The sequence below is a fragment of the Sparus aurata genome, chromosome 22 (genome assembly GCF_900880675.1).
Source record: "Sparus aurata chromosome 22, fSpaAur1.1, whole genome shotgun sequence".
NCBI classification, from domain to species: domain Eukaryota; kingdom Metazoa; phylum Chordata; class Actinopteri; order Spariformes; family Sparidae; genus Sparus; species Sparus aurata.
Window position 1 is genome coordinate 692194 of NC_044208.1, and position 25343 is coordinate 717536.

At 39.1% G+C, this 25343-nt stretch overlaps 1 protein-coding gene across 7 annotated transcripts; it reads right to left on the minus strand.

The window, feature by feature from the left end:
- Positions 1 to 579: 579 nt before the first annotated feature.
- lbr (lamin B receptor) lies at positions 580 to 25090 on the minus strand. 7 transcript variants are annotated; one of them, XM_030405557.1, is made up of 16 exons: positions 24726 to 24852; positions 24213 to 24295; positions 23998 to 24022; positions 20377 to 20551; positions 19730 to 19945; positions 18522 to 18605; positions 17461 to 17647; positions 13765 to 13961; positions 9147 to 9201; positions 8633 to 8827; positions 8406 to 8509; positions 7712 to 7837; positions 7346 to 7514; positions 7073 to 7153; positions 3582 to 3704; positions 580 to 2521 (listed from the first exon to the last, which is right to left on the minus strand). In XM_030405557.1, exons 1-16 carry the CDS (start codon positions 24752 to 24754, stop codon positions 2361 to 2363), a joined length of 2010 nt encoding a protein of 669 aa, XP_030261417.1. In that variant the 5' UTR covers positions 24755 to 24852; the 3' UTR covers positions 580 to 2360. The 7 variants fall into 7 exon arrangements, with proteins under 7 accessions (XP_030261417.1, XP_030261415.1, XP_030261420.1 ...); XM_030405555.1 differs by lacking the exon at positions 24726 to 24852 and having other exon boundaries at positions 24213 to 24708; XM_030405560.1 differs by lacking the exons at positions 23998 to 24022; positions 24213 to 24295; positions 24726 to 24852 and adding an exon at positions 24931 to 25090.
- Between the last annotated feature and the right edge of the window lie 253 nt (positions 25091 to 25343).

The window sequence follows — 25343 nt, forward strand, 5'->3', positions numbered from 1 at the left end:
ATTCCACTTTTGCATGGAATATTCCTGTGGCTCGAAAAGCATTTGGCCCACTGACCTCCAAGAAACGCCTCAAACTGTAGACAAGATCACGTATGACTCTTGTGAATTTTTGATCCATTGAGTTTTTACATTAGCAAAACTTTACTCAAGTCGAGTAAAAGTAATTAAGAATCTGTGACACCATCACAATGTGAAGTCTGAGAGGCAGAGCAGGAACATGTGGACAGGGCCAGCGGGAGTAACCCTTCTGTGCATATTCAATGGCTGCATAACCAGGAAATGAACCTACAAAACAGAGGAGTTTTGGGGGCACATATGTGCCAGGTGAATAGGCACCATCTTTGCATTTACTGTCTAGCTCTATTATAAATCTGTCCTTAATAGGACAAATGGTTTGTAGGCATGACCCTCACCGCTCCACACAGTATGTGGTCTCTTAACTATTAGACTTCTATAATCCCCTTTGACTGTGGAGGAATCTTATATTATTTCAATGACATTCCCTATGAATTAAAGTAAGGCTGTGTCTTATTCCTCACCCTCAAGCCAACACATGAACCAACTCCACAGAAGGCAGAAAAAGGAAATACTGTAAACTTTTATTTTATGCTGCAACATTTGTACAGATAAGCTTTTTCCAGCCACTGTCACAGATTTGATTCATCCTCTCTGACAGCCTGCTGGACCTGTTAACTTCTCATTCATTGTTGTCATATATCCAAGTACATCCAACTTATTGCTTTCCACTTAGAGCCTGCCAAACCAAGGAGAGAAATTTACCACATAATATTAAGAAAGAAAATCACCAAGTTGTGCGCAGAAAAATAAAAGATTGTGGCTTCAATTTTGCAACGTGTTTTCCTCTTCTTTAGCTGATGAGAGAAAACATTTCACAATGATTTCAATACATTTTGAAGTATTGTCCAAAACATGGCAGATCTAGCTGTAAACATGACTACAGTGGTCAAAATCAGGTAGTTAACTTAAAAAAGCAACATTAAATATCTAATAAGTAACATTACTATTTCCACTACAGTCAACCCTTTACTCAAAATAACATGATTTAAAAAATATTTACATGGTAATCAGTCAGCACAGCATAAAAAAATGCAACCTAGTCTAGTTATTGTATTGCTACTTATCTACAGCTGCAAATGCATAAAAATAATTTGGGTTTGCAAATACAAGTTAGAAATGCCAACAGAGTCAAAGGCTCTGCATTTTGTCACAGTATAAACTTCAATAGAATTATCATATGACCCAGCACGTTAAAGCTTTAATAGGTTCAAACCAAATTCCTGTGACAGTGGTAGAAAAATAACAAGCAGTTCATAATATCTCTAGAAAGCAGCTAGACAAAACAGAAATGTTTCATCAGTGCCATCAAAATCTGCAGGAAATGAAAGTCAGTTCCATTCTAAAGGCATGACTTGTGTGATGTGGATGGGTACAGATACTAAAAATTAATGTTGAAATGCAAAACAAGTCTAACTCATTTCCCTCTTAAGCAGTGACATTACACTCATAATTACACACACTGCCTCCCAGAGGGCAGAGGAGGAAGGACTGGACAGTGAGTGAACCTGAGGTAGCACAGCCAAATCAACAGATTTTGGACTTGATAACATAAGGGAAAAGTAAGTGCATTTTTCTTGAAACCACTAATATCATTTTAAACTATAAAGTCAAAAACTAAATATCTATATAAAATTATACACAACAAAATTATCAAGACAAAACTTCTCTAATCCAAATTTCTGACATCATCCTGGGTCCTGAGAAAGAACATTAGTTCTACTGTACAGGTTTAAAATTCATCATTTAAAAATAACTTTTAATCCCATCCTTCACAATATACACAAGCAGTATTATTATAGTAGGAAGGTGAACTTACAAAATTATTCTTTAAAGCCAAGCTGATATTTGAATATTTTGAATGTGTGAGCAAAGACCAAAAAATATGTAAGTAGCGAATATTCTTGAAGTATAAAAACAAATGTGTATATACAAAAATATACATCCTAACAAGACATTCCTCGCGGAGGCGTTTTTTCCAACCCATTATGTAAACTTTTATAAGTATATGTTTTTGGAGTTTTTTAAAAAGGCAATTCTTCAAAACATCCATATATATAATGACTGTCATTTTTTCTTCCATCAAAAAATTCAAAGAACTGTAGCACCTTCAGTCCAGAATCAAGAACTTCTTTTTTTTTTTGTAAGATTCTTGGTTTTAAAAAAGCCTCTAAAAAGACAAATCAGTCAGTCAGTCCATTCATATTTGGGATTTTGTGAGCGTTCACAGCCATAATTTTGGGTCAAAAAAGGCCTCAGCTACGGAGTGTCCGGCGCTGGGTTCCTCAATAGACGCGGGGAATGATCCTGTAGCGAACAGTTCGGCAGTACTCATCCCACGCTGAGCCATACTTCCTCCTGCATTCACTCATGTCTCTGGAATCTCTGTGCACGAGCAGGATGATGAAGTAGATCATGTAGTACCACGGGAGGAGGTGGCTGAAGCCTGCAGGTATGAATGGTAAGAGGACAGGGGGAAAAAAACATTGAATCTGCCTATCAAAGTTATTTGCTCACACCATTTTCATGTCAGGAAGTCAGAGTAAAGACACTGTAGTGTAGTGATGTAGTGAATCTCACCAGCATCTCTCATCAACACCAACTGATGCTTGTATGTAGGCCTTCTTTGTCAGCTGATTAACAACCATCTTAAATCAACAGTTCATTTATAGCCCCAACAGTTTTGTGAAACCTTGCTCTTCCTGCTCTTATTTCAGCGACTGAAAGCAACCTTAACAACCACCAAGAACACAAGTACAGATACCCTTTATTTGTATTGATATTTCATCTGTTGTATATGTCCTTACAATGTTAGTTCTTCACTGAAAATGTGATGATAGTAAGGAATATTGTGATTCCAAATTAATGTCTGAATAATAACTCACAAAAACAAGGTAACCTTGGGTATGTATGTATGTATGTATAGTTAACTTTGCCACCAAACAGCCTCGTTGTGAAAGAGTGCTGCTTTTACAGGGGGTAAGAGAAGCTGATGTGATAGGTATGATTTTTACAAGCCCCATACACATCCACTGACATATGATAATAACTTATTCTAAAGCTGCAACATGTTTTTAAATAAGAAGATAAAAGAAAGTCAAACCACTCCAGGTTCTTATATGTGAATATTTCCTGCTTCTTTCCTCATCTATGACAGTAAACTGAATATCTTCTGAGTTGTGGACAAAACAAATCATTTGACACTGTCATTTGAGCTGATCGACATTTTATAGACCAAATAACCAATTGATAAATTGCAAAAATAATTGACAGATTAATAAACAATGAAATATAGTTTTTAGCTGCAGTCCTACTCCGTTTCTCATCAAGCCATGTTTCTACCTCTAACTCATGGCTAACCTGCACCTGATGCCGTACAACTACACATGCTTTGTCAGTTCACCTGCATGCTGTTCACTGAACTACAAGCTTCACCCTGCACATTAATTCAAAACTAGTGCATTTGCTGTTTGATTAGCCGTGGTGCACATGTGAAGCCAACTCACCACAAGGTAGAGACCAGGCCAGAGCCATGATAAGGTCTCCTAGGTAGTTAGGGTGGCGGACAACACCCCACCAGCCAGACACCAGCAGACTCTTCCCTGTAGCTGTGGGAATAGTCTTCAAATCTGGAGAGAAAGACAAAAAAGGTGGAGATCAACTGATATGAAACACTGTGCTTTTTGTTTGATTCATTAACAACTCATATGATTTCTGCTGTAACTATTGTAAATAGAATGACCAAATCAAGCCCAGATATATTAACTACAGCTTTCCGAAACATACTGCATATTGGCTGCTTGAAAGGTTTTTAGGTGCATATACTGTAGAGGTCGACCGATTATCGTTTTGGCCGATTAATCCGTGCCGATAGGACGTTTTCCAAACTATCGGAATCGGCGGAACTTGGCTCCGATAGCGGCCGATGGCTGCAGTTTTTTTCCACAGCGCCAGAAACTGCTTCTTCCCTGCCTGCTCTCTGTCTCTCTGATCACTGGGGGCGGGGCTGCTCTTCACACACGCACACACACACACACACACACACACACACACACACACACAGACACAGAGCATGGGAGAGAGAGAGATGCCCCGTCTCTCTCTCTCTGTGCAGCGGCAGCAGAGAGAGGAGAGAAGCGACCCAGGTGGAGACAGCGTCACACGTTATTGTAAGTGCAATAAAACCTTCACGAGTTGAAAGTCAACAAACATAACGTCCTTGGCGGAGGCAATAAGTACCAGTTGTTCAACTAGCATAAACGTGCATCATATTTCAGCATAAACAGCGACATTTCCACCGGCACATTTTACACGACCACAGCGCTTGTTAAGCTAACAATTAACAGCTTGTTAAGAACACGCTAAAATGAAAGCTGTCTGTGTGTAGTATGTTCATCTTAGTTTGCCATGAATCTTAAAATTTGGCAATTTCTTGTAAACTTTCTTGTAAAGTTTACTGTTGCTGCAGTGGAAACATGTAGTTATATTTGAAATATAAATGAATTCCTGTTCTGAATTTATTCTTTAAAAAAAAAGATAATTAAAAAACAAACCATTCTTTAGTAGTGATAAAGAACAGGACTGTTAAGAGTATGGATAAGATAAAGATAAAATCCTAACATACCATCCCTAGCTGGTTAGTGGTTACAGCCGGATTATGGGAGGATGAGAAAATCACAGTTCAAATCCCTTCACTATATGCCTTGTTTAACCAGTGTTATTTTGTGATTATTATTTTCTATGGCACACAGTGCCATCACTCACAAAATGTGAAGGATCACTTAATTCCCCCCCCCCCCCATATTAAAGTGCAACTTAAATCATCCATGTAGATTTTAAGAGCTATTGAACATACTAGTTTAAATTAAATATACTAGTGCAGTGCCCGTAAGAAAAATGTATTCCTATAAAAAAGTGGGAGGTTCAGTAGCTTTTTCATGGATGGCCAAATGAGGCTGTGTTTGAAGGTGGGACGTCAGGGATATTTACGTTTGTTGTGAAATCCGATATTCCAGGGTATAATTGGCTGTTTTTGACTATTTTTGATTTTCCCATTATATTTCACCTTAAAAGCTATTTACTTGGTGTCATTATTTTCAGCACAACCTCACATGTGTGACTGTACAGTTATTTTTTTATTTTGACATACTGTATTAACACAATGGACCTAAAATCACAAAAAAAAAAATAATAATCCGAGTAGAAAAAGTTAGATTTTTTTACTGTGAAAACCACAAATATGTTTAACAAACCTTTTTTTTTTTTTTTTACTTATAATGCAAATATAAATTGTTTGCTAAATTTGTGCATACATTTAAAAAATGTACAAAGTTATATGCAACTATTTACATTTAAATGCCGGCAATGCTCAGGTCTGCCTGTGCTCTTTCCAGCTGAATAAAGAGCTGCCCTGCCTGCTCCACATTCAGCAGTCTCCTCATTATTCTGACTCATTAAACAAAAAACCGACTCCACTACACACTAAACCAAACACTACATAAGACACTAACTATACACTCCAAACACACTAAATGTCACAAATCTCTCAACATCGCTGTCTATACACCGACCGTTGTTCGGCCTGTCAATCATCCGCCTAGGTCCCTCCCACAACTTCCTGTTCCTCAACAACCAAACCTGCTGCTTGGACACTTTCGTGACAAAAGCCTGTTTTTACCGTTTCTTCCTGCACCAGACACAAAGCAAACGTGACGGCAATGTTCGCGAAAAAGCGTGGCGGACATTATTTACCCTAAGTCCGGTTTTGGACGTGCCGATGCGTCCGGTCCGTCGCCTCGGGATGTGGGCCGTGTAGCTAGCCGCTAGCAGCTAGCTAGCGGCTAGCTACACACAAAAATCCACAGATTCCGATTCCACTTTGTTGTCCGCGCGTCTCCGAACAGACTCGGTCCGGACTCGTTTAATCTCATTAATCCACAACAGTCAGTTTAGATGCACAGAACAGAACAGAATGGGACCTAACTAACCGCTAGCAAAATCCTGGTCCAGCTCGCGCCGCTGCAGGTATAAATCTGCTTGTTTGTTCAGCTAGCGGCTAGCTACACACGAAAATCCACAGATTCCGATTCCACTTTGTTGTCCGCGCGTCTCCGAACAGACTCGGTCCGGACTCGTTTAATCTCATTAATCCACAACAGTCAGTTTAGATGCACAGAACAGAACAGAATGGGACCTAACCGCCAGCAAAATCCTGGTCCAGCTCGCGCCGCTGCAGGTATAAATCTGCTTGCTTGGGCTTGAGCTCTGCAGTGATTAGCTCTGGTGCGCACGTGGCCATGGTGTGCAGTGATTGGCTCTGGTGCGCACGTGACTGTGGTGGCTCCGGTGGACAATGCTTGGCGGAATTCATGAAAGCATTTATGAAATTATTTATTCACGGTATCATTGCAGTCCAAGCAAATGCTTAGATGCACACCACTGAACCACGCAGCAGCCATGTTGAAAGTCTCAGGTCAGTGCGATCCTGATCCGCAGATATTTGACTGACAGAAACACACACACACACACACACACACACACACACACACACAGATTCCATGCTTTTATAGAGAGATTATTATATAATATTAATTATATATTAATCACATATAATAACATACAGCTAATAGCGAGTGAGTGATATCGGCCGATTAATCAGCTATCGGCTTTTTCCTGCTCCAAACTATCGTTATTATATCGGCCTTTAAAAATCCACTATCTGTCGACCTCTAATACACTGACTTCAAACATCAAAAGGATGGTATGAATAAAAACATAAACCATCAAATTACTTTTTTACCACTGCTGACTATTCAGTCATAGACATACTGTAACTCTGGTGGGCTGATAACTGGAGAGCCCTAACATTAGTGACTCTAATGGCTATTCAGCCTCAGGGATTTCCTTTCAAGGCTAATAGCAAAATGTGTAAAAAGAGAAAAAGTATCTCATGACATAACAATGTCATTATTAGCCTTGAGCCTGCAGGAGAACTTACGAGACAGTTTGGGGTCTGATGGGTTCCTCCTGAAGGCATTTTTCTCAGAGTTGGATTTCCTGAAGATGTAGAAGCCAACAACTAACAGACAGAGAGACAAAGAGGGAACTTATTATAACCCAAACTTTCGAGAAACTGTGGATATGGAATGACTACTGAATTTATGACTTTATCTCTTTGGGAATTGCATCTGTAAAAAAAATACATTTATGAAATACAAATCCCTAATGGAGATGGTCAGTGACGTCAGTGTCATTCTCTTTTTTGACTTACGTTTGAGTGTGATGATGGCTCCCACGGCGGGGAGGCTCAGGGGGTTGGGGTGACTGACCAGGTAATAGGCCTGCAGAGTGTAGGTAAAGGGAACCCACACCAGATCACCAAATGCCAACATGAAGCCAAAACCATCGTGCATCAAATCCATGGTGGTCAGGATGGCCTCCTGAGGTAAAAACAAGACATATTTAGGTATTGCTCGATTGGTCTCAACTACTGAATTTTTATTAAGATAAGGTGGTAACCTGACCATGTATGTAGTATTTTATTCATCACGTATTTCATCAAATTCCCTTTGAATTATAGTTTAGAGAAAATGTCACTGTTACAGGACATTATCATCTTGTGCTCTGCTAAGCTCACCTCATTCCAGAGGCCGTCCACCACATAGAGAAGCTGGAAGAGGTTCACAAGGATCATGGAGTAAGATGGAGCATCCAGACGCTGCTCCTTCATCTCAGCCAGCGCCATTGCAAAGTTGATCAAACACTGAACAATGAGAGACAGATGAAATCCAACATCATTATGAATGGACCCTAATCAGTATAGCCATTTGTGAAAATGACTTGTCTTGTAAAATACTTTGAAAACCGCTCGAAGCCTGAAGTGATCATCCAAAAATCGCCAAACACAGAGACCCATGTTCAAAAGCTGTAGTTCTATGATGCTATAAAATCTAAGCTGAAATTCTACATAAGCCTGGCAGCCACAAGCAAACATAAGGCACTCCTTGAACTCACAGCACTGGTTAAACAACAATTCCAAATGTGGCCACTAGAGAGTGCAATGTGAATAAAAAATAAAAATCCAGGCCCCATTGAAATCATTTAAGTGGCACTTTCATCATTTGCTGTGGTGTGCAGGCAGATTTTTAAAATCAAGGCAGATTAACTAAATCATTCTGGCCCATGAGTCTGGCTATGTCAAAACAGAAAGGCTTGCTTTATATTTCTAATAATAATAATAATAATAATTAATATTTGTTTATATTTGTTTTACTTTGAGTTAGTGGATTTTTTGAGACAAAAGTTTGCTTTGGTGTCCCATGACAACTCACCCAGCCAATCAGACCAGGGCGCATCTCACAGAAGAATTTCAGATCAAAGTTTTTGATGCGGGGATTGAGCTCACGTCCTTTGAAAAAATCATAAACCACATTGCCTGGAAAAGTGACAGAGAATATATCAGAAAACTGTGCTTATTCAAAGAACTCAACTGAAAAAATAAATGAAAGGCCCAAAAAACAATGTATCTGATCAGGAAACTGTAGATCTTTGCCCTTACCAGAGTTTCCTCCTAGTGCCAGCTGTGCTGGTTCAGCGTAGCAAGAGTGGACATACAAGTAGGCGCTAAGTAGGACGGAGATGAGGAAGGTGGCCGTAGCCAGCTGCAGGAAGTGGCTGTGGATGTATGTGAGGTCAACACCCAGGTACACTGCTGCAGCTGCTGCTAGAGCACTCACCGTAATGGCAAAGAAACCTGGGCAGACACAGAGAGGTTTAGATACAGATGAACAGAATGAAGAAGGAACGTCAGATTGAGATTCATTAAAAACTACAAATAAAAGGAAGTTAAAAGGAAAATATGTTTTACAGTGTAAAAAAGCAAGCCAGTGGTAAGAATTGGTAAATGGTAGTGAAAAGATGGTATCAATCTGTTCAAGTTCAATAAATGTGACACATAAAATAAACTAATAAATACAATAAATTCATTTATTCAACTTTGGCGTTTAGTGCTGTTACAAACACTTATTGATTGAATTTGCTCGCTGTTGGAGTTTCGCTTCACATGGCCTTACCATTGGTTCTGTACTTCAGCCTCTCCCCAGAACTCAGTGGCATGCCTTCGCTCAGCTAGAAAAGAGAAACAGAAGATATTGGGATTCACAGCTGACCAGTAGCAGAGATGTGATTGGACAAAGATAAAAAAGCAGGAAATTATACGGACCCGTGGGGGGGGGGGGTATGTAACGCTGTTGCTGTGATGATAACTACACCCTGACATGTAAATGTGACATCTGTCTTGGTTCATTTAATTTAACTTAAAATTTGGACAACTGACTGCATAATATATGAATCAGAAACAGAAATGTAATAACACTAATAATAATAATAATAATAATAATAATAAACTATATATATGCTGCATATTTATAATAGAAGTCTACTGCAACTGTACTTTTTTTTGCCATTAAATGTTATTTTATACATTATCATATTTTATAATGTTCTGTCATGGAGTACATCACTTCACTGCTAAAAGAAAAGAATGCAGCTCACTGCCAGTTGCAGCTTCTTATCATCTTATCGCAGTCTTTGTTAATTTTTTGTCATGATTGCTATTATTAGTACTTAGATTATCAAAAATCACAGTTACATGTCAGGATGCGGTTATTATAGACAGATTCAATATTTAACTGTCATGTGTTATCACAGTAATAGCGTTACATACATTAGCAGCTGTAAACACATAAAAACATTATAAAACACATCATGCGGTCCCCTTTAAACGCTGGGTGAAGGTGTATATTTTAGTAAATAACCACCGGTTCCAAATTAATGCCGAGTCTACTTTTTATTTTTTTTTTAAAAAACATCAAGGAAGAAGACGCGACCACTGACACTGCACGATTTTTTTCTTGCCTTTTTCACGTATCGTGCTTGCTTTCTGTCAGTCATCACACTGATGATCGCCATGGCTCCGGTGCAGCAAACTTTCTGTCTAAAAATATGTAGAGGAAAACTCGGGAGAAGCAGCCGCTAGACGTTTCTCTGTCGACCCCAATAGACTGAGAGACTGGCGAAAAAATAAAACAGAGCTTCAGCGTCTGTCCGAGGATGACAGCAACAGGGCCAGGCTGCCTGCTGGAGGGAGGAAGAAGGCTAGCGAGGAGCCTGAGATAAACAGGCGGGAATTAGTTATCAGCAAACGGGCACGCCACGAGAGAGTGTCCCGCAAAATGATCAGGGTGATGGAGAAACAAATGTGCGCCACCATGAGTGACAGCAGAGATGAGGAGTTTGCTACGAGTGCTGGTTGGATAAATCGTTTCCTCCGCCGCACCAACTTCACTGGCAGAAGACAACTATTGCCCAGAAGGATGCCAGAGATTTCACAGAGAAGCTGGAGAAGTTTGTGACATTTTCATCCCAGATTTTTGTGAGGAGGGAATTAAACGCCTGTCCCAAATAAACACCTGGTCTGTTAAAACCTATTAATGGCGGCCTGGCGGTCCTACCCCCCCACACACACAAAAAAGCGGATTTGCATGATTCACGAGAGTCGCATTTTCATGTCGAAAAACCCGGATTTTTCCGGAAAATCACATGCCTGAGTAGCACTGTAGGTTGCAACAGTCATAGTTAAATGAGGGTCGGTCACTCACAAATGGACACGTTCATGTATGGCTGGGTACCACTGAGTACCACAGATAGTGGTACTCAATGGTAGTGCTTCCACAAAACTGGTATTTTTAACTTTGAAACAATACCTTGAAAAATATAGAACAAAACTGAACTGGGCAAAAAGACTTTTACATTTTCTGCCCCGTCTACCTGGAATGATGTGCAGAAGGACTTGAAATTGACACATCTCGTAGTTCTGGGTGATTTCAAGACAATTATAAAAGATAGAGAAATGAGCTCAATTGGATCTTGTCATTGCACTGTGTAATCATGTAATCCCACTCTTGTTTTCCTGTAACATGTGATCGTATTTTATTTGTGTCTTGTGTGTTTGGTGTAACCATTCTGCTTTTGTGCTGCCGTCTTGGCCAGGTCACTCTTGGAAAAGAGGTTTTAAAAATCTCAATGAGTTTTTTACCTGGTTAAATAAAGGATATTGATAGTGATTGATAGATATCTAATAATATGTTTTGATAATATGAGAAAAAATTGACAACATTATGGGCATTTTTTTAAAATTAAAAGATAAATATAACAAATATATGAATATTAATTTATAAATATTTAGTATCGTTATTTTTGACAACATTAACCAACTGTTTTAACCAATCTTTTATAAGTTTCTCTGTAACACAAAAAATGTCATTTCAGTTGTAAAAAATAAGTCACCAAATACGACCAGCCTTGCTTCATGTGGAACAGGGGGACCTGTTATAATTCCTAGTGAATAGTTTGCAATTCACATCCTTATCAGTTTCATACATCATACATTTTAGACGTTCTAGAAAACCTTTTATACTGTTGTAGTGTACTGAGCAGTATGTTGGTAACGAATTTCAGACACAGCCAGGGGATTGAGTTTTGGCTATTGCTAGTAAAAATGCAACCAAGACAGCGAAAAAAACCTGGTTATCACCAATAATAACTTAATTTACTAGCTTATAAATATCATCAAGATGTCTATGAAGTTGCTGACACCTTGTTGTTCATGTTGAAGGGTTCAACTCTCTGTGAACCAGGGCAGTGATGGGTACAGGCATGTTGGAGCTGCTGCAGGGGACACTGGATTTGTTGACTTGGTCAGATTTGTATTTTGATTACAAATATTGCAGCGAGTGTTGCCCTGACTCAATGTGAAGTGTCGCTCTCTCTATCTTTCACTAATACGTTACTTTAAAGGTGTGTTAACGTACTGAAATTTGGCACCAACTGATTAAAAGTAAATTGGTTCTCAGCATTACTAGTGATTTGGCCGGTACCCTTAAAAGTAGCCAGTTCATTATCCATGGCAGGTGAAAACATGCATCGCCTACCCTAAATGCACAGCAAAAACATGAAAAACAATGTCCAGTTAATCAGATGAAGAGATGCTCTTTTATACGTATAGCACACAACAGGATATTGACCATGTCAGATGCATTCGTGCCTCCTGGAACTATTCATTTTGGTTTAGGTGAGGGAATGAGAGGGATGGTGCCTGGGTAGAGCTGAGGAGGAACTAGGGGTGTTCCAGCAAGGGTACCTCACGATTCGATTCGATTTCGATTATGGGAGCTTTGATTCTTTGATTATAACGATTGTCGATTCAATTTGATTATTGGTGCCTCGATTCTTCGATTATAACGATTGTCGATTCGATATCATTATTGGTGCCTCGATTATTCGATTATTGCGATTTTTAATGCTTTCCATACAATAATGATTTTGTCTTCATCTGTGGCTACATTTGTAAATAAATAGCCTATCAATTAACTCAGTTCCTCTAAAACCACACTCATTAAGTAAATAACAAGGTTTTTTTAACATTTGACTTGTATTTTTCAAAGACACAAAATATTTTATTTTATGACTATGTAAACATTTGCACTTTGACCTACTTAACTTTGACCAGGGAAAGCTCCACTTGCAGGAGAGCCCCCTCTATTGGCGGAAAACACTGAAAACAGCAAATCGCGTTTTTTGTTCCGGTCTTGCGGCAAACCACCGACGTTAATTAATCGATGCCAAATCGTCACATGACGCCTCGCGATGCATCACCATATCGATTATTTGCACCCACCTCTAGGAGGAACCGGACATGTATTAACATAAATACTATGTAGATTTGGACAACATGTGCAACATCAACAAAACAGTGGAAAGCAATTGACAGGCAAGCAGAAAAGAAGATGAAGCAGCTACACTGCTTGCACTGTCAACACACCCACTCACTTGCTGAAAATCCTGGACACAATGATCTGTTCTATTCACACATGGTCTCAAACAGGCTTATACTAGGGAGTGGTGGCAGGGTATAGTACAGTTAATGTCCAGTTTAACTGACTTGGACATTTGCATTCACACATGCAGCTAATCCGCACAATCAAAAAGTTGATTGTAGCCGTGCATTTGGTGTGGACAGCTCCTCTGCTTTTCAGTTCACTTCAGATAAGAAGCCAATACTTTATTGTAAAACTCTATAAAGGGAAGATGGGTGTCTTCATTTTACCAAGGTAGGGACTTTTTAAGTGGAACAGGACACTGAAGATGAAAGATGTACATATGCTTTTGATTTATATTAAAAGAAAAGTACTTCTTGGATTGAAATACCAAACATAAAACATGTATTATTTTTATAAGGGTTACCACTTGGTTTAGGCGTTATTGAGATAAGATATCAAGAAGCGGAGGACCCAGTAGGGAAAGGACAAGAGCTTCCTTTTTCCTGTGGACTGTTACTCCTGACCATTAATCCAATTTCTGCCTCCTGCCAGAGTTACCAAGCAGAAAAAGTCATGTGCTGCTTCACATGTGTCTCTCCTGTAACAGTAAATACTGAGGGTTTGGTGGCTATCACCTTACCCACACTGTTTGTACTAAATTCAAGGTAATAATGTTCTCACGATACTATGCACAACTGTACAGAGGAGGGAGGGGAACAGACAGCATTTGTTTGCTGCCTAATGATTTAATTTGTCTTTATTAGCTCTTGCATGTATTTCTGTGTGTATAGTGTTCAGCTCTTCCACTCACTTTTCCAAAGGGCAGGATGTAGAGCAGGGCCTGGAGTAAGACCCAGAGGATGACAAAACCAAGAGCCTGGGCATCCCAGAATTCTTCGAGGGGGGGCAAAGGGGGAGGGAAGTTGACCAGACTGGGGTCCTCCAAGTCCCCTTGGAGTACCACAAAGAGAACCCAGGCTGGAAGAAACAGCAGCCAGAAGTACGCTCCTGGAGGAAGGAAAAGACACACCAGTGATACTTAATGTCATCAGTTTAATCAGGGTTCATGTTAACACAACATTTCTGCCTGTCTAGCTTAACACCATAACAAATTACAAATAAACACATAAACTACACACAGATAAATTAAGTCACTGATTTCCCCACATACAAGAAAGTCACATAGCAGAGCTATCTGCAGGGCGGACAAAGTTTTGTAGCGAACACTGAGGTGAAGCCAAGACAAGAGGGCAAAAAAGGAAAGCAGACATTTTACCACCTCTTGTAGATTCTGTAGTTTAAAAAAATCAGGCTTGCATCACATTTGACTGGCAGTGTTCCAATGTTTTAGTAATCCGAAAAAACTGTGGGTAGCTAATAATATCCCAGAATGGCACAAAATGCATACTGTTCTGATACAACCATAGGTTTTCTGTCAGTGATTACTAGGAAAAAATATTCACACCAACCAGCTAAACACTGCTGTGTGGCGTTACTTCTTGCTTTTCATTTCAGCATCCATATTAACAAGTAAAACCGGTCACACTGGATCCACGAGTCACGCTGCTCATATGTGTGTCAAGTGAGGCTGCTGCATCACTATATCTAGAGATTCAGAGTCTCGACTATTTTACGACAGTTCAAAAACAGAGCTGAAAACAACAGTCAAAACCACATCACACCAGTGTGTCACTACAGTTTTAATGTCTTTATCTGTAGAATATGTCATAGACATGAAGAGAATACACATAACGGGCATCAGCCCCCGCGCACATTTTTTCTCTCCCTCCCCATTTCTCGCTCTTTCAACTGAGGTAAAGGACAATCAAATGAAGGTAGATTTGTGTCTTTATTATCCAATCAAAAAAAGTTTGCTTCAATCAAAATATATATTTTCAATAAATAAAAACCTTCACTTCAATCAAAAAAAACCTTTTCAATCAAGAAAAAAAGTGTTTGAATGCAAAAATATAGTTGAGACTCAAAAAAAGGAATTGGAACACTGTTTTTCTTTGATTGAAAATGTTTTCTTTGATAGAAGTAAAGGTTTTTTTGTTTGAAGCAACTTTTTTGATTGAAGTAATGTTGTTTTGTGTTTGGGCCATATTATGGGTAGGACATTTGTGTCTTTATAATTCAATCAAAAAAGAAAAAATTGCATTTGAACACTTTTTTTTTTTTATTTAAAATGTTTTCTTTGATTGAAGTAATCTTTTTTGTATTTGGGCCATATCATGGGTAGGACATTTGTGTCTTAATTATTCAATCCCAAAAAAGTTTCATTCCACGTCAAAGTTGGGTGAAATATCCTTAAGTTTTTTCTGTCGTCCTTTACTTTGAAATCCGGACGCATACCTTCGTGATACCTTCAGTTTATTACCGGTGTTATGACTGCAGTCATTTTTTAGCCAATGTGCTGTGTGTGTTCCCTGTGGTTTTTTCTGCTTTCAATCGTTTATGCAAATAGGTGTGTGCCATAGCCGTGCCATGATTGGTGGAGTGGTTCCAGGCCCTGGCTCTTGATTGGCTGCAGACTGAAAACTACATGGTTTATAAAGAGCCAAGATGGCGGATGTCTGATGGCAGCAGGGATTCCTCATCCTCCTCATCTCCCAACCGGCCACACTTCAGTTCAGCTTTGTAGTTCTTTTGAGTAGTTTAGTTTCTTTGAGTAGTAAGGGTGGACTGCCAGTTTTGTTAACATTGTTTTTTCCTGTTTATTTAGGTAGGGAGGTAAATCTTGTGTCATTTGTTTCTTCTCAAGTTTGGTTAGGTAAGGTTTATTATTTCCTAGACAGGAATCTTTTGTTTGTTATTTTGGCCTTAGCTCAGTTTATATATATCATTATCTATTGTTGTCACTTTAACTACTTTTGTAAATAAAACCTTTTTCTTAGTATTCAACCAAATCATTGTTTGTGGCCACTTGGGACTTGGGGAAGATGGGGCTTTTTCATGTTGTGTCCTAGGCCCCCTAGACTGGGACATAACACCGGGAATAATTACTGTAAAAATATCGTAATTTTCACTGGTCTGACTGTGAGACTGCAGTCTGCCCCACTGTCACTACCAGCAGCTCGTCAGAGCGGTTTCATTACAATTACCGTAAATGTTAGTAGATTCGTGCACTAGAAAACAACATGCGGCTGATTTGACCAAGCAAACGCCAACCATGGCTGGCTTGACCGCAGTAATCCACTGGGATGTGTGAGAAGATAGACTCAGGCTCTGCATGACCTGTTGCAGCTAAACAGGCAGCGCTGCGGGCAACAGTTGGCCTGTGGACTGTTGTTTGACCACTAATGACATTACTTATTATAACATAACATAGCACTAGCACATAGCAAGCCTCTGTACTTAGGTGAAATAAACAATTCATTCAGTGTGCAGGGCCATCAGCTAGCCTGCCTGACAATATGACGGCGTGAACTAAGTTAGCAAGCTTTATGTTTAATCGAAATATCAAACAGAGTAGGCTAATAACATGACACCAATCATTTTAATGCTGTAGTTAACAACAACTCCACCACTGCTCCCTGGCTTGCTGGCGGCCATGACTTGCTTGTCAGAAAGACATCGTTGGTGTAGACACTTGTCACTCAAACATGTCTGACCATGGGGAAGCACCCTGCCCACTGTAGGATGTTTGTGTCAAAATAATTCAATCCCAAAAAAAAAAAAAAAAGACTTCAAAACTTTTTTCACTTTTTCAAAAAAAAATCACTTCAAATGATTTTTTTTGGGGGGGGGGGGGGATTCAATTTTATTTTTGCATTTGAACAGTTTTTTCTTTGATTGAAAATATTTTTTGTGATTGAAGCAACTTTTTTCGGATTGAATAATTAAGACGCAAATGTCCTACCCATAACATGGCCCAAACACAAAAAAGATTACTTCAATCAAAGAAAACATTTTCACTCAAAAAAAAAAGGTGTTCAAATGCAATTTTTTGAGTCTCAAATATTTTTTTGCATTCAAAAACTTTTTTCCTATGATTGAAAAAGGTTTTTTTTTGGATTGAAGTGATTTTTTAAATGGAAAATATTTTTTTTTGATTGAATTATAAAGACACAAATGTCCTACCCATAATATGGCCCAAACACAAAACAACATTACTTCAATCAAAAAAGTTGCTTTAAACAAAAAAACCTTTACTTCTATCAAAGAAAACATTTTCAATCAAAGAAAAACAGTGTTCAAATGCATTTTTTGAGTCTCAACTATATTTTTTTTCTTTGACTCCATGTAAACAAATAGGGCATACAGGAGCTGTGCTACAGCAGCTGCACTGCAGCAGCAACGCTGCCTATGTGAACACAAACACAAGTGTTTGCACCGCACCGAACAAGCACCCTATGTGGCCAGCCTGTAATGCCCGGTACATTTGTCAAATATGTCAAATGTCAACTGTTAACTACTGGAATAATGGAGGACTTTAAATATCCCCCTCGGGATAGTAGCTGCATATTGAAATGACACTACTTTTCCTTTCCATCCTGTAACCTACCTATCTTCCCACCAAAGTCAAGCGGGGTGGAGAGGTTGGCAGGAGCAGCTGCAGCCACCTTGGCATCCTTCTCCTCCAGCTGCTCTGGTTTGGTCTCAACTGGTTTGGCATCTCCATCTTCCTTCCTGCGGCGCAGATTGTAACGGCCTTGGTTCAGCTCAGGCTCTGCCTCTACCTTAGACTCAAACTTCAGAAGAAAGATTAAGCTTTATTTAGGATTCTAGATTATCAAAACATACAAATAAACAAATCAAGTTGAAATTGCACAAGATGTGGGCTTGTAATTTCAACAAAGTTTGTGTATACCATAAAGTCATAGGGTAAAATTTATCCAACCATCCAGTCCTTCAATGGCATTAACCAGTTGAATGCATTTTAGATTATATAAATTCTTCAGAGAAGGACCTTGATTTGAACCACAATATTTAGCTTCAGTTGCAAGGTGGGTTAACTGTAGTCCATAATGACACAAAGCAATTGGTGGCAGTTAAATAAATTGGTCTCATGAATCACTGAAAAATGACAAATAAAGAAGAAACAGTCCATGAAAGTAGCCATATTTTTAATGTGAAATAATTGGTTAACATTTGAAACTTCTATATGAAACAAAGATAGTTAACCATTGTAAAGTAAAGTGAAGACATAGGACTCGGTAAAGCTAACAGATATTATTAAAAGGCAGGGAAGGTAAAGGCGTAGCACATGTTGGTACATCATGTGACGAGCTAAATGAAGCACGATCTTGTGAGGGGAGCCTCTCTCAACTAGAAAAAACACACACACCACCCCCCCAACGTGCATGCATCATGACATTCCAACAGCTCTGACTTACCTCAAAAGCCCATTCACTACGTGAGTAGCGCCTGGAACATCAGTTGTTTTTTTAGGGAATACCATCTATCTGACTAAACTGATTTCAACTCAAGAGAGATACGCTAATAGAAAAGCTTATGAAAAAAAGAAGAAGAATTAATGCTTTCTTGTACAGTTTTTAATTTGGGTAAATGTGGACCTTTTTTGGCACACGGATGAAAATTTTTTTATGACAAGATGAAACTCACCTCATTTACTTTGTTAGCAGTGTTATTCTCCTCTTTCTTTTCATGCTTATTGTTGCTATTGTTCTCAGCTGCACTTGTCTGTTGCTGCCATTCAAACAACGGCATGAGATTGATGGAGATGGGGAGACAAAAAGTGGGGAAAAGCAATGTGAAGAATAGGCAGAGGGAATGTGACGTGTTATGGACTAAATTCATAAAGACAGAAACTGACAAATTGGCCCACAATGACAAGGTACTGGTGATGGCATTTGATGATGGACTGGATCTTGTCAGACAATTGTGAACATTTAAATAAAAAATTTACTGGCACAACATAAATTTAGTTACATGTAGTCAACCAGTAATTGTAATTGTGCCAGTTCATCTACAGTGCCTTTTTTCCCCCCCATCTTGGTGTTTTGTAGTCAAGTACGGAAGAGGATTAGGGCCACATGTGAAATTTTTTTGGAGTTCTGACTTTAAAGTCAGAATTCTTAGATTAAAGTCAGAATTCCCAAAAAATTTCACATGTGGCCCTAACCCTCTTTCGTAGTTAAGAACTAAACAAGCACCGTAAATGGTGACCACATAATATAGGTTATAATAATAGAATATACATTTTAATGTAATTTCTTAACACATAATGTAAAGTGTGTAAACAGTAAACACTAACCCATTTAAATAACATGTAACAAGAAATTGCAATTAGCTCAACTGTTTAAAGAATAAACTGCTACATTTCAAATGCATTGGTGTAACCAATGAAAATGTTTAGTCCCATTTGACAAATTTCTAGGCACTTGTGCAACCAAAATAGTGGCAACCTGGAGCCCTGAAAGGCCAGTATTATGTGGTTGGGCACCAAGACTGATTTCAAGCACTAACAGGTCTTTGAAGAGCACAGGAAGCACCACGTAACTGCTTGTTACAGGTTCATCGTAAAATCTTTTAACAACAGAGTCTGTCTTTGTTACCAGGCGACATTAACAGCCCTTTTAGCTACAGGAAGTAAACATGGATTTAGTGGAGTGACTCTACATCGGTATACAACCATCGTGTAGGTTTGGTATCAATATATATGGTACATGACACAATTTATGTATTCATTACAAGTCTATAAGTATTTCTGATCTACATATACACACTCTCCTTTGATCCACTTCCTTCTGTACATCAGCTTCTTTAGCAGAGAAGAGCTAGCAGACTGAGAAGACAGCTCTGGCACTTACCAGGGGACTGAGCCTGACCTCTAGTGTATCCTTCAGCTTTGCATCCCTGCGGGAGGAGGGTGCACTCTCCATTATAGCTGCTGCAGCGACAGCGGCCGCTGTGCGGGATGACGAGCGCCGTGTGGTTCTCGCTGGGGAACGAGACCGGCTACGACGTCGGCCTGGTGATCGAGAACGGGAGCGGGAGCGAGACCGGGTCTGGAAACCAGCAATATTCTGAAGGAAAACAACAAGTAAAACAACAAAGGAATTGAAACCATCATTAATAATTGTACTTAGTTTTTATAGGCGAAAGTTAATATAGGTCTACCTCATCTTGTGTTATATATTATCTCTACTTTGTAGTTATGAGCTAAAGCAACATTTAATAGGAGGGCCAGTATCAGTAAACCACTTTGGATGGACAATCATTAATTCTGTAGATGTTTAACTATGTAGTGGGTCAACTGTAAACTTTTATTCCACCTGAAAGCTAGAAGTAGCTGATTAATATCCATAATGCCATCTGTTCACGCCTCTGCTGTTTTTATAACTGAAAATCTACAATTTCAACTTAAGCACTGAAAAAAATATACAACAAGATACTACACTGACGAAATGATACACATATCTCTAAAGACTCTGAACTTCAGTGTTTGTGTAGATACCCTGATGTCTTGCTCCTTCAGCTCCAGCTCCGTGCCATCCTTGTAGATGACGGTGTAAAGCTGACTTTTGGTATCATAGCCCAGCACCTTCACCTCATAATACAGACTGCTGCCAGGCCAGCGGCCCATTACCATCTCCCCTCTCTGATACTTCACAGAAGGCATCTTCATTGACCTGAGAATGTGTAAAAGACAAGAGATAATGAGAGAGAGATATGTAAAAAAACATGTAAAAGACAAGAGATAATGAGAGAGCGATATAATGAGAGAGAGCAGAAGAACGGGTATGGATGCGTGCAAAAAGAGACACAAAGAGAAAGTAAAGAGAGAGGACAAGAAATAGGAGGGGAGAGGAGGAAGTGTAGGGCAAAGAGAAAGAGGGCAAAGGAGGTAAGATAATAGTACTTGAGAGCGTTTTTTTAATGCTTTGATCCAATGTCCTTTCCTAGGGTTTACTAGATTGAGCACAATCACTGTAGATGATATATCTATTTATTCAGTATAAGCTGGGTGTTGAAATTTGAGATTTCTTTAATACATAAAAAAGTAGGGAGTCCTCGTGCATTTGGCATCAAATACATCTGTAATCATTTTCAAGAAAACTGTCAATGCAGTGCAGTCCTAGCTTGCCACTGATGAGTACAATGAAAATTTATAATTTGACAAAGATAGGCATTGTAATCGCACCCTGCCCTTTGTATCCTACAGTCAACTGAAACACAGCATGAGTTCAAACTTCAACAATCTGCCTGAATGACAGTGGCAAAATCTAATTCTCAATGACCTCATTGTCACTCACACTTCTTTGGCAGTTACATACAGACTACCTAAGGCTGGACAACAAATCAGCATTACCATTTAATACAATTTATATACAAAAAAAATTATACAATATGAATTAGTGTCATTAGTGGCTGTTGCAAGAATTGCGAAGCAAAAAACAATTATAAATTAATCATAAACTAGGAGAATCTTACGTACAGTAGATTTAGCATGCAAAGAAATGCACAAAACAAAACAACGAGTTTATCATGTGACTGTACTTTCCAGCTGTTATTTAAAAGGCACAGGGCCACTGAGGGGTTAGAGCATGCACCAACAGAAGTCCTGACTTTATGCTTTGAGATGCTCTTCAGCTAAAACGGGAAATGAAGCAGATGAGAAAAAAAAATGCAGTACCACAACATATGCAGGGATGAGTGAGCTACTCTGGCCACTCCTCCAGGCATTAGTCATAAAAATAATGAAGTGGAGATATGTTTATTTTAGGATAACATAATAAACTGCTCTAGCCACAGTCTAGACCTGAACCCCTGCAGGAACCCCCTGATCTACAAAGGTTCTGATTTAGTTTTGTTTTACTGATGTGTGAAACCCACTTGGCAGATATGTGGTGAAGCAAAGTGAGGCCAGCCAATTCTATATTTGTCACCAGGCTCAGATCCTTTTACACTGGTTGCACCTTATTATGTCTTTTAGATTCACCCACATCTATTTAATTTCTTAAATTATATTCATTATTTTAACAGGAATAAAACATTAACATGTTTTCATTCGAATCACAGCACATGCAGCTAGCACAACACCCAGCTAGCATACATGAAAAATATTATCCAATAAATGTTTTGATCTGAGCTGCTGAATATCAGGTGCACTCGTACAACATGTTTAATTGCACCTTACAATTTTGTGGCACATGTGCGACCCAAATATTTGCCCAGCAGAGACTTGACCCAACTGTCCTGATGTCTGACGGCAATAAAGATTCTTTGGCAATACCTGCTTCAACACTGTTCAAATAAATGTCATATTATCCTATCTTATCGTCTGTACCTGATCAAATTGTATACATCAGCGGTTTAACTATTTACCACCTACATTAGCTTCCACTTTAGAGCAACAGAACCTACTGTAGTGTGCACTGCAGGACACAATGAGGTAGGCAAGGCAAGGTCAGCATTATGGACCATTAGTGACTAGGGAGGCTCAGTATCTAGAAAACCACCACACTACTGCAGAACTGCTGACAGGTCTGTCCCTGCTAGGTTTACCCAAAGCTGTGTCTGAAAGAGTGGTGCACCAGTCAAGTCACAGCCAGCCAGGCAAGGATTTTCAGACCAGCCAAAGTACAAATGACATAAACCTAAACTGTGGTTGTAGCTGTCAAGTCTGCCAATGTGAACAGTCAGTTTGAGGACAACAATAAAAATTTAACTGGGGGCATTAAAATTGTGATAAAAGCTAGTCAGTTTTACTACTAGAAGTCCACTGAGTTCTAAAACAAACCATGCACAGAAATGCTTGTGTTTAACACAACTAAAAAGAAATCTATGATAGCTGAGATAATTGGAACATATGCTGTTATTTTAAATCATGTTTCATCTCACCTTGCCACTGCCACTATAAGAACACAGAATAAGCATTGCAATATATCAGAAATGTTTGATTAGTAACACCTGAACAGGAACCTTAACCTTAACTTGGCTCCGACTAATATTCAGAACAGCAACAGGCTTCATCAAAGCACACTTAAGTCTCTACTGGTGGAAACTTTAGCCTCGTACTGTAATGACAGCCTCCTGTCACCAATCTTTAAAATTCCAATTCCATTCCATTGAAATTTAAAATTCCAATGGTCAACACAGTGCAATGCTTCAATAAATGATAGGTATGATGTAAAAAACTGCCCTGCGTTAAAAAGTACTTGTTCCGGTTGTGCTTTTTACTCTTCATTGCCTATATGATGGGAAATTAAGCATTACACTCATATCAAAAAAACTCTTCATGTTAAACTTGACAATAACAACTGATAGACTACTAAACCACGGCTGTACAATCAAATCTAATGTGTACCTCATCAATCTCATGTAAGCCTTTATAAACACAAAATAAGTGAACTGATTTACAGCTAAGCTACCAACAGCTCATTGAAAACGGTCTCACCAGGATTAGGACAAATATGCAGGGAGAGTTAAACATATGCATTCGAGCCCTAATCCCCTGGTAACTCATCTAAATTAATCTTGTTAAAACACAAAAATCCACAACATCTCTAGGAAAAACATCTGAACATGACACACCCAAAGTAAGTCCCTGCGCTGCTCTCCTGGCTTGCCTGCCGTGTTCCATGTGGGACGTGGAAGTCAGGGCTGAATCGTGACTGATGAGAGTTTCCAATCAGATCTCAGGCAGAGTTGATGAAAGGATACAGGCTGTACCGTGGGTGGGGTTTTGAATAGAAGTCAGACAGACATCCCCCCTTTGTGCTAAAAACTGCTCCACCTGGTATGCAGCCCCTTTGACATGTAACATGTTTTGGGTTGTACTTCCACCAAAGTGGCGATAACCTCTCGTGTCAACACTGCACTGAAGTATTATTTAACTACCATAGAGGTGGGATAAGTACAAACATAAATACAATTAAATATGTCTGCATGCTTTTCTTTGGTCCGCAAAGAAAAACACAGAAAACTCACTGCAACACACACTTCAGTCTGCATAACGTTACTTTATACCTATCGTAGATAAGACTATCTAATGTACACAAAATACAAACACCTCGCAACAATTGTAAACTAACATTGTGCGATAAAATCAAGTGAGTTAATGGAAGATGCTTACTCCTCCGACCCGTTATCTTCGTCTCCTACGAAATGGACAGGGCGTTATGATTTTTGATTAGGTGCAAGAACAAGTAACTTCATTATTTAGTCAACTATATTTGACGTTTGTTAAACTCTCACGTCTAATATCAAGTTACTTTACTGTTTCACAAAAAAACTAGAACGTGGTTTGTTTCCTAGAATAATAGTAAATTGAACTTATATTCTTTATACCTACTCTGATGTACAGGAACTGTTTCTTTAACCACCGGAGCCTAAAGTTAGCTTTGTTTCGCTTCAACATAGACGCGATGCAGCTGCAAGCGACGGAAAGGAAAGGAGGGAAAACGTCATTCATTCAAATGGTATTGACGAAGAAACCAAACCCATCCGCCAAAGGCTCGACCCGTGGGCACTAAATAAATTCGACCGAACATAATTTAGTTACGGTAACGTTAACGTCATCGCAGCAAAATATGTTTTTAAACATACACAGCGTAAGTAATCGAAAAACCGACTGGGCTAATGTTAGCGTTACGATGTAATGAGGTCGTCCTTCGTTAGGCAGGTACAGTCTAATTTCTGACCATCGTATGGTCGCGTAACGTTACCGTTAATCTGGATGATAGCGAATAGCGCGTCCATAATGGTGACGTTACAACTTCATGAACGTCACACTGTTGCGGACTATAAAGTCACGCATTACAAATAAAATCACAAACTATTAAGCGGAAAGCTGGCACCCACACAACATAAGCGTATAGTCCATACAACATATTTACTCGGACCGGTGAAAACAAGTTTAGATTCCAGGAACTAGTCCGAGCCTACAGCGCCGTTACACAGCCAGTTTGAGTTAGCTTCGGATAAGCCCCAGTTTACCAACAAAGACATATGAAGAGCAACTTGCTATTTCACATCACAACCATACTTGTTGGCCGGATGTACTTACCTTAACACCAAGCGAATAATTCCGGTGAATAAAACTGTTACGATTTCCTTAATAAGACGAAGAATGAATAAATTAAGCCTAATATTTTAAAAGCAGACTTCTCTCACATTTGACGTATTGCTCGCTCTCCCTCCCTCTCTGGGCAAAACCCACCAGTGACTGTAATGGCGCGAAGGATGCTGATTGGATAGGTCAGCGTTCAATTCAAAAAGTTCTGTGATCTGATTGGTCACCGGTGGATTTTAACTGAAATCGGATTGGTTTTACTACTTTGTTTACTGGTGTCAAATTACCGTCCGACAAAATGGTAGAAGTGTCAGGTCTAAACAGATATCACATAACGTTAGTAAAAATTCTATTTACCACATGACTGACACATTCTGCTTTATATGTTGTTTAATGTCATTAAATAG

Coding starts and splice junctions, on each gene's coding strand:
- lbr (XM_030405555.1), bottom strand. CDS start 24,336: ATGAATGACGTTTTCCCTCCTTTCCTTTCCGTCGCTTGCAGCTGCATC. Junction 20,552..23,997: donor GAAGATAACGGGTCGGAGGA/GTAAGCATCTTC, acceptor ACACATTCTCAG/GTCAATGAAGATGCCTTCTG. Junction 9,202..13,764: donor ACATCCTGCCCTTTGGAAAA/GTGAGTGGAAGA, acceptor TCTCTTTTCTAG/CTGAGCGAAGGCATGCCACT.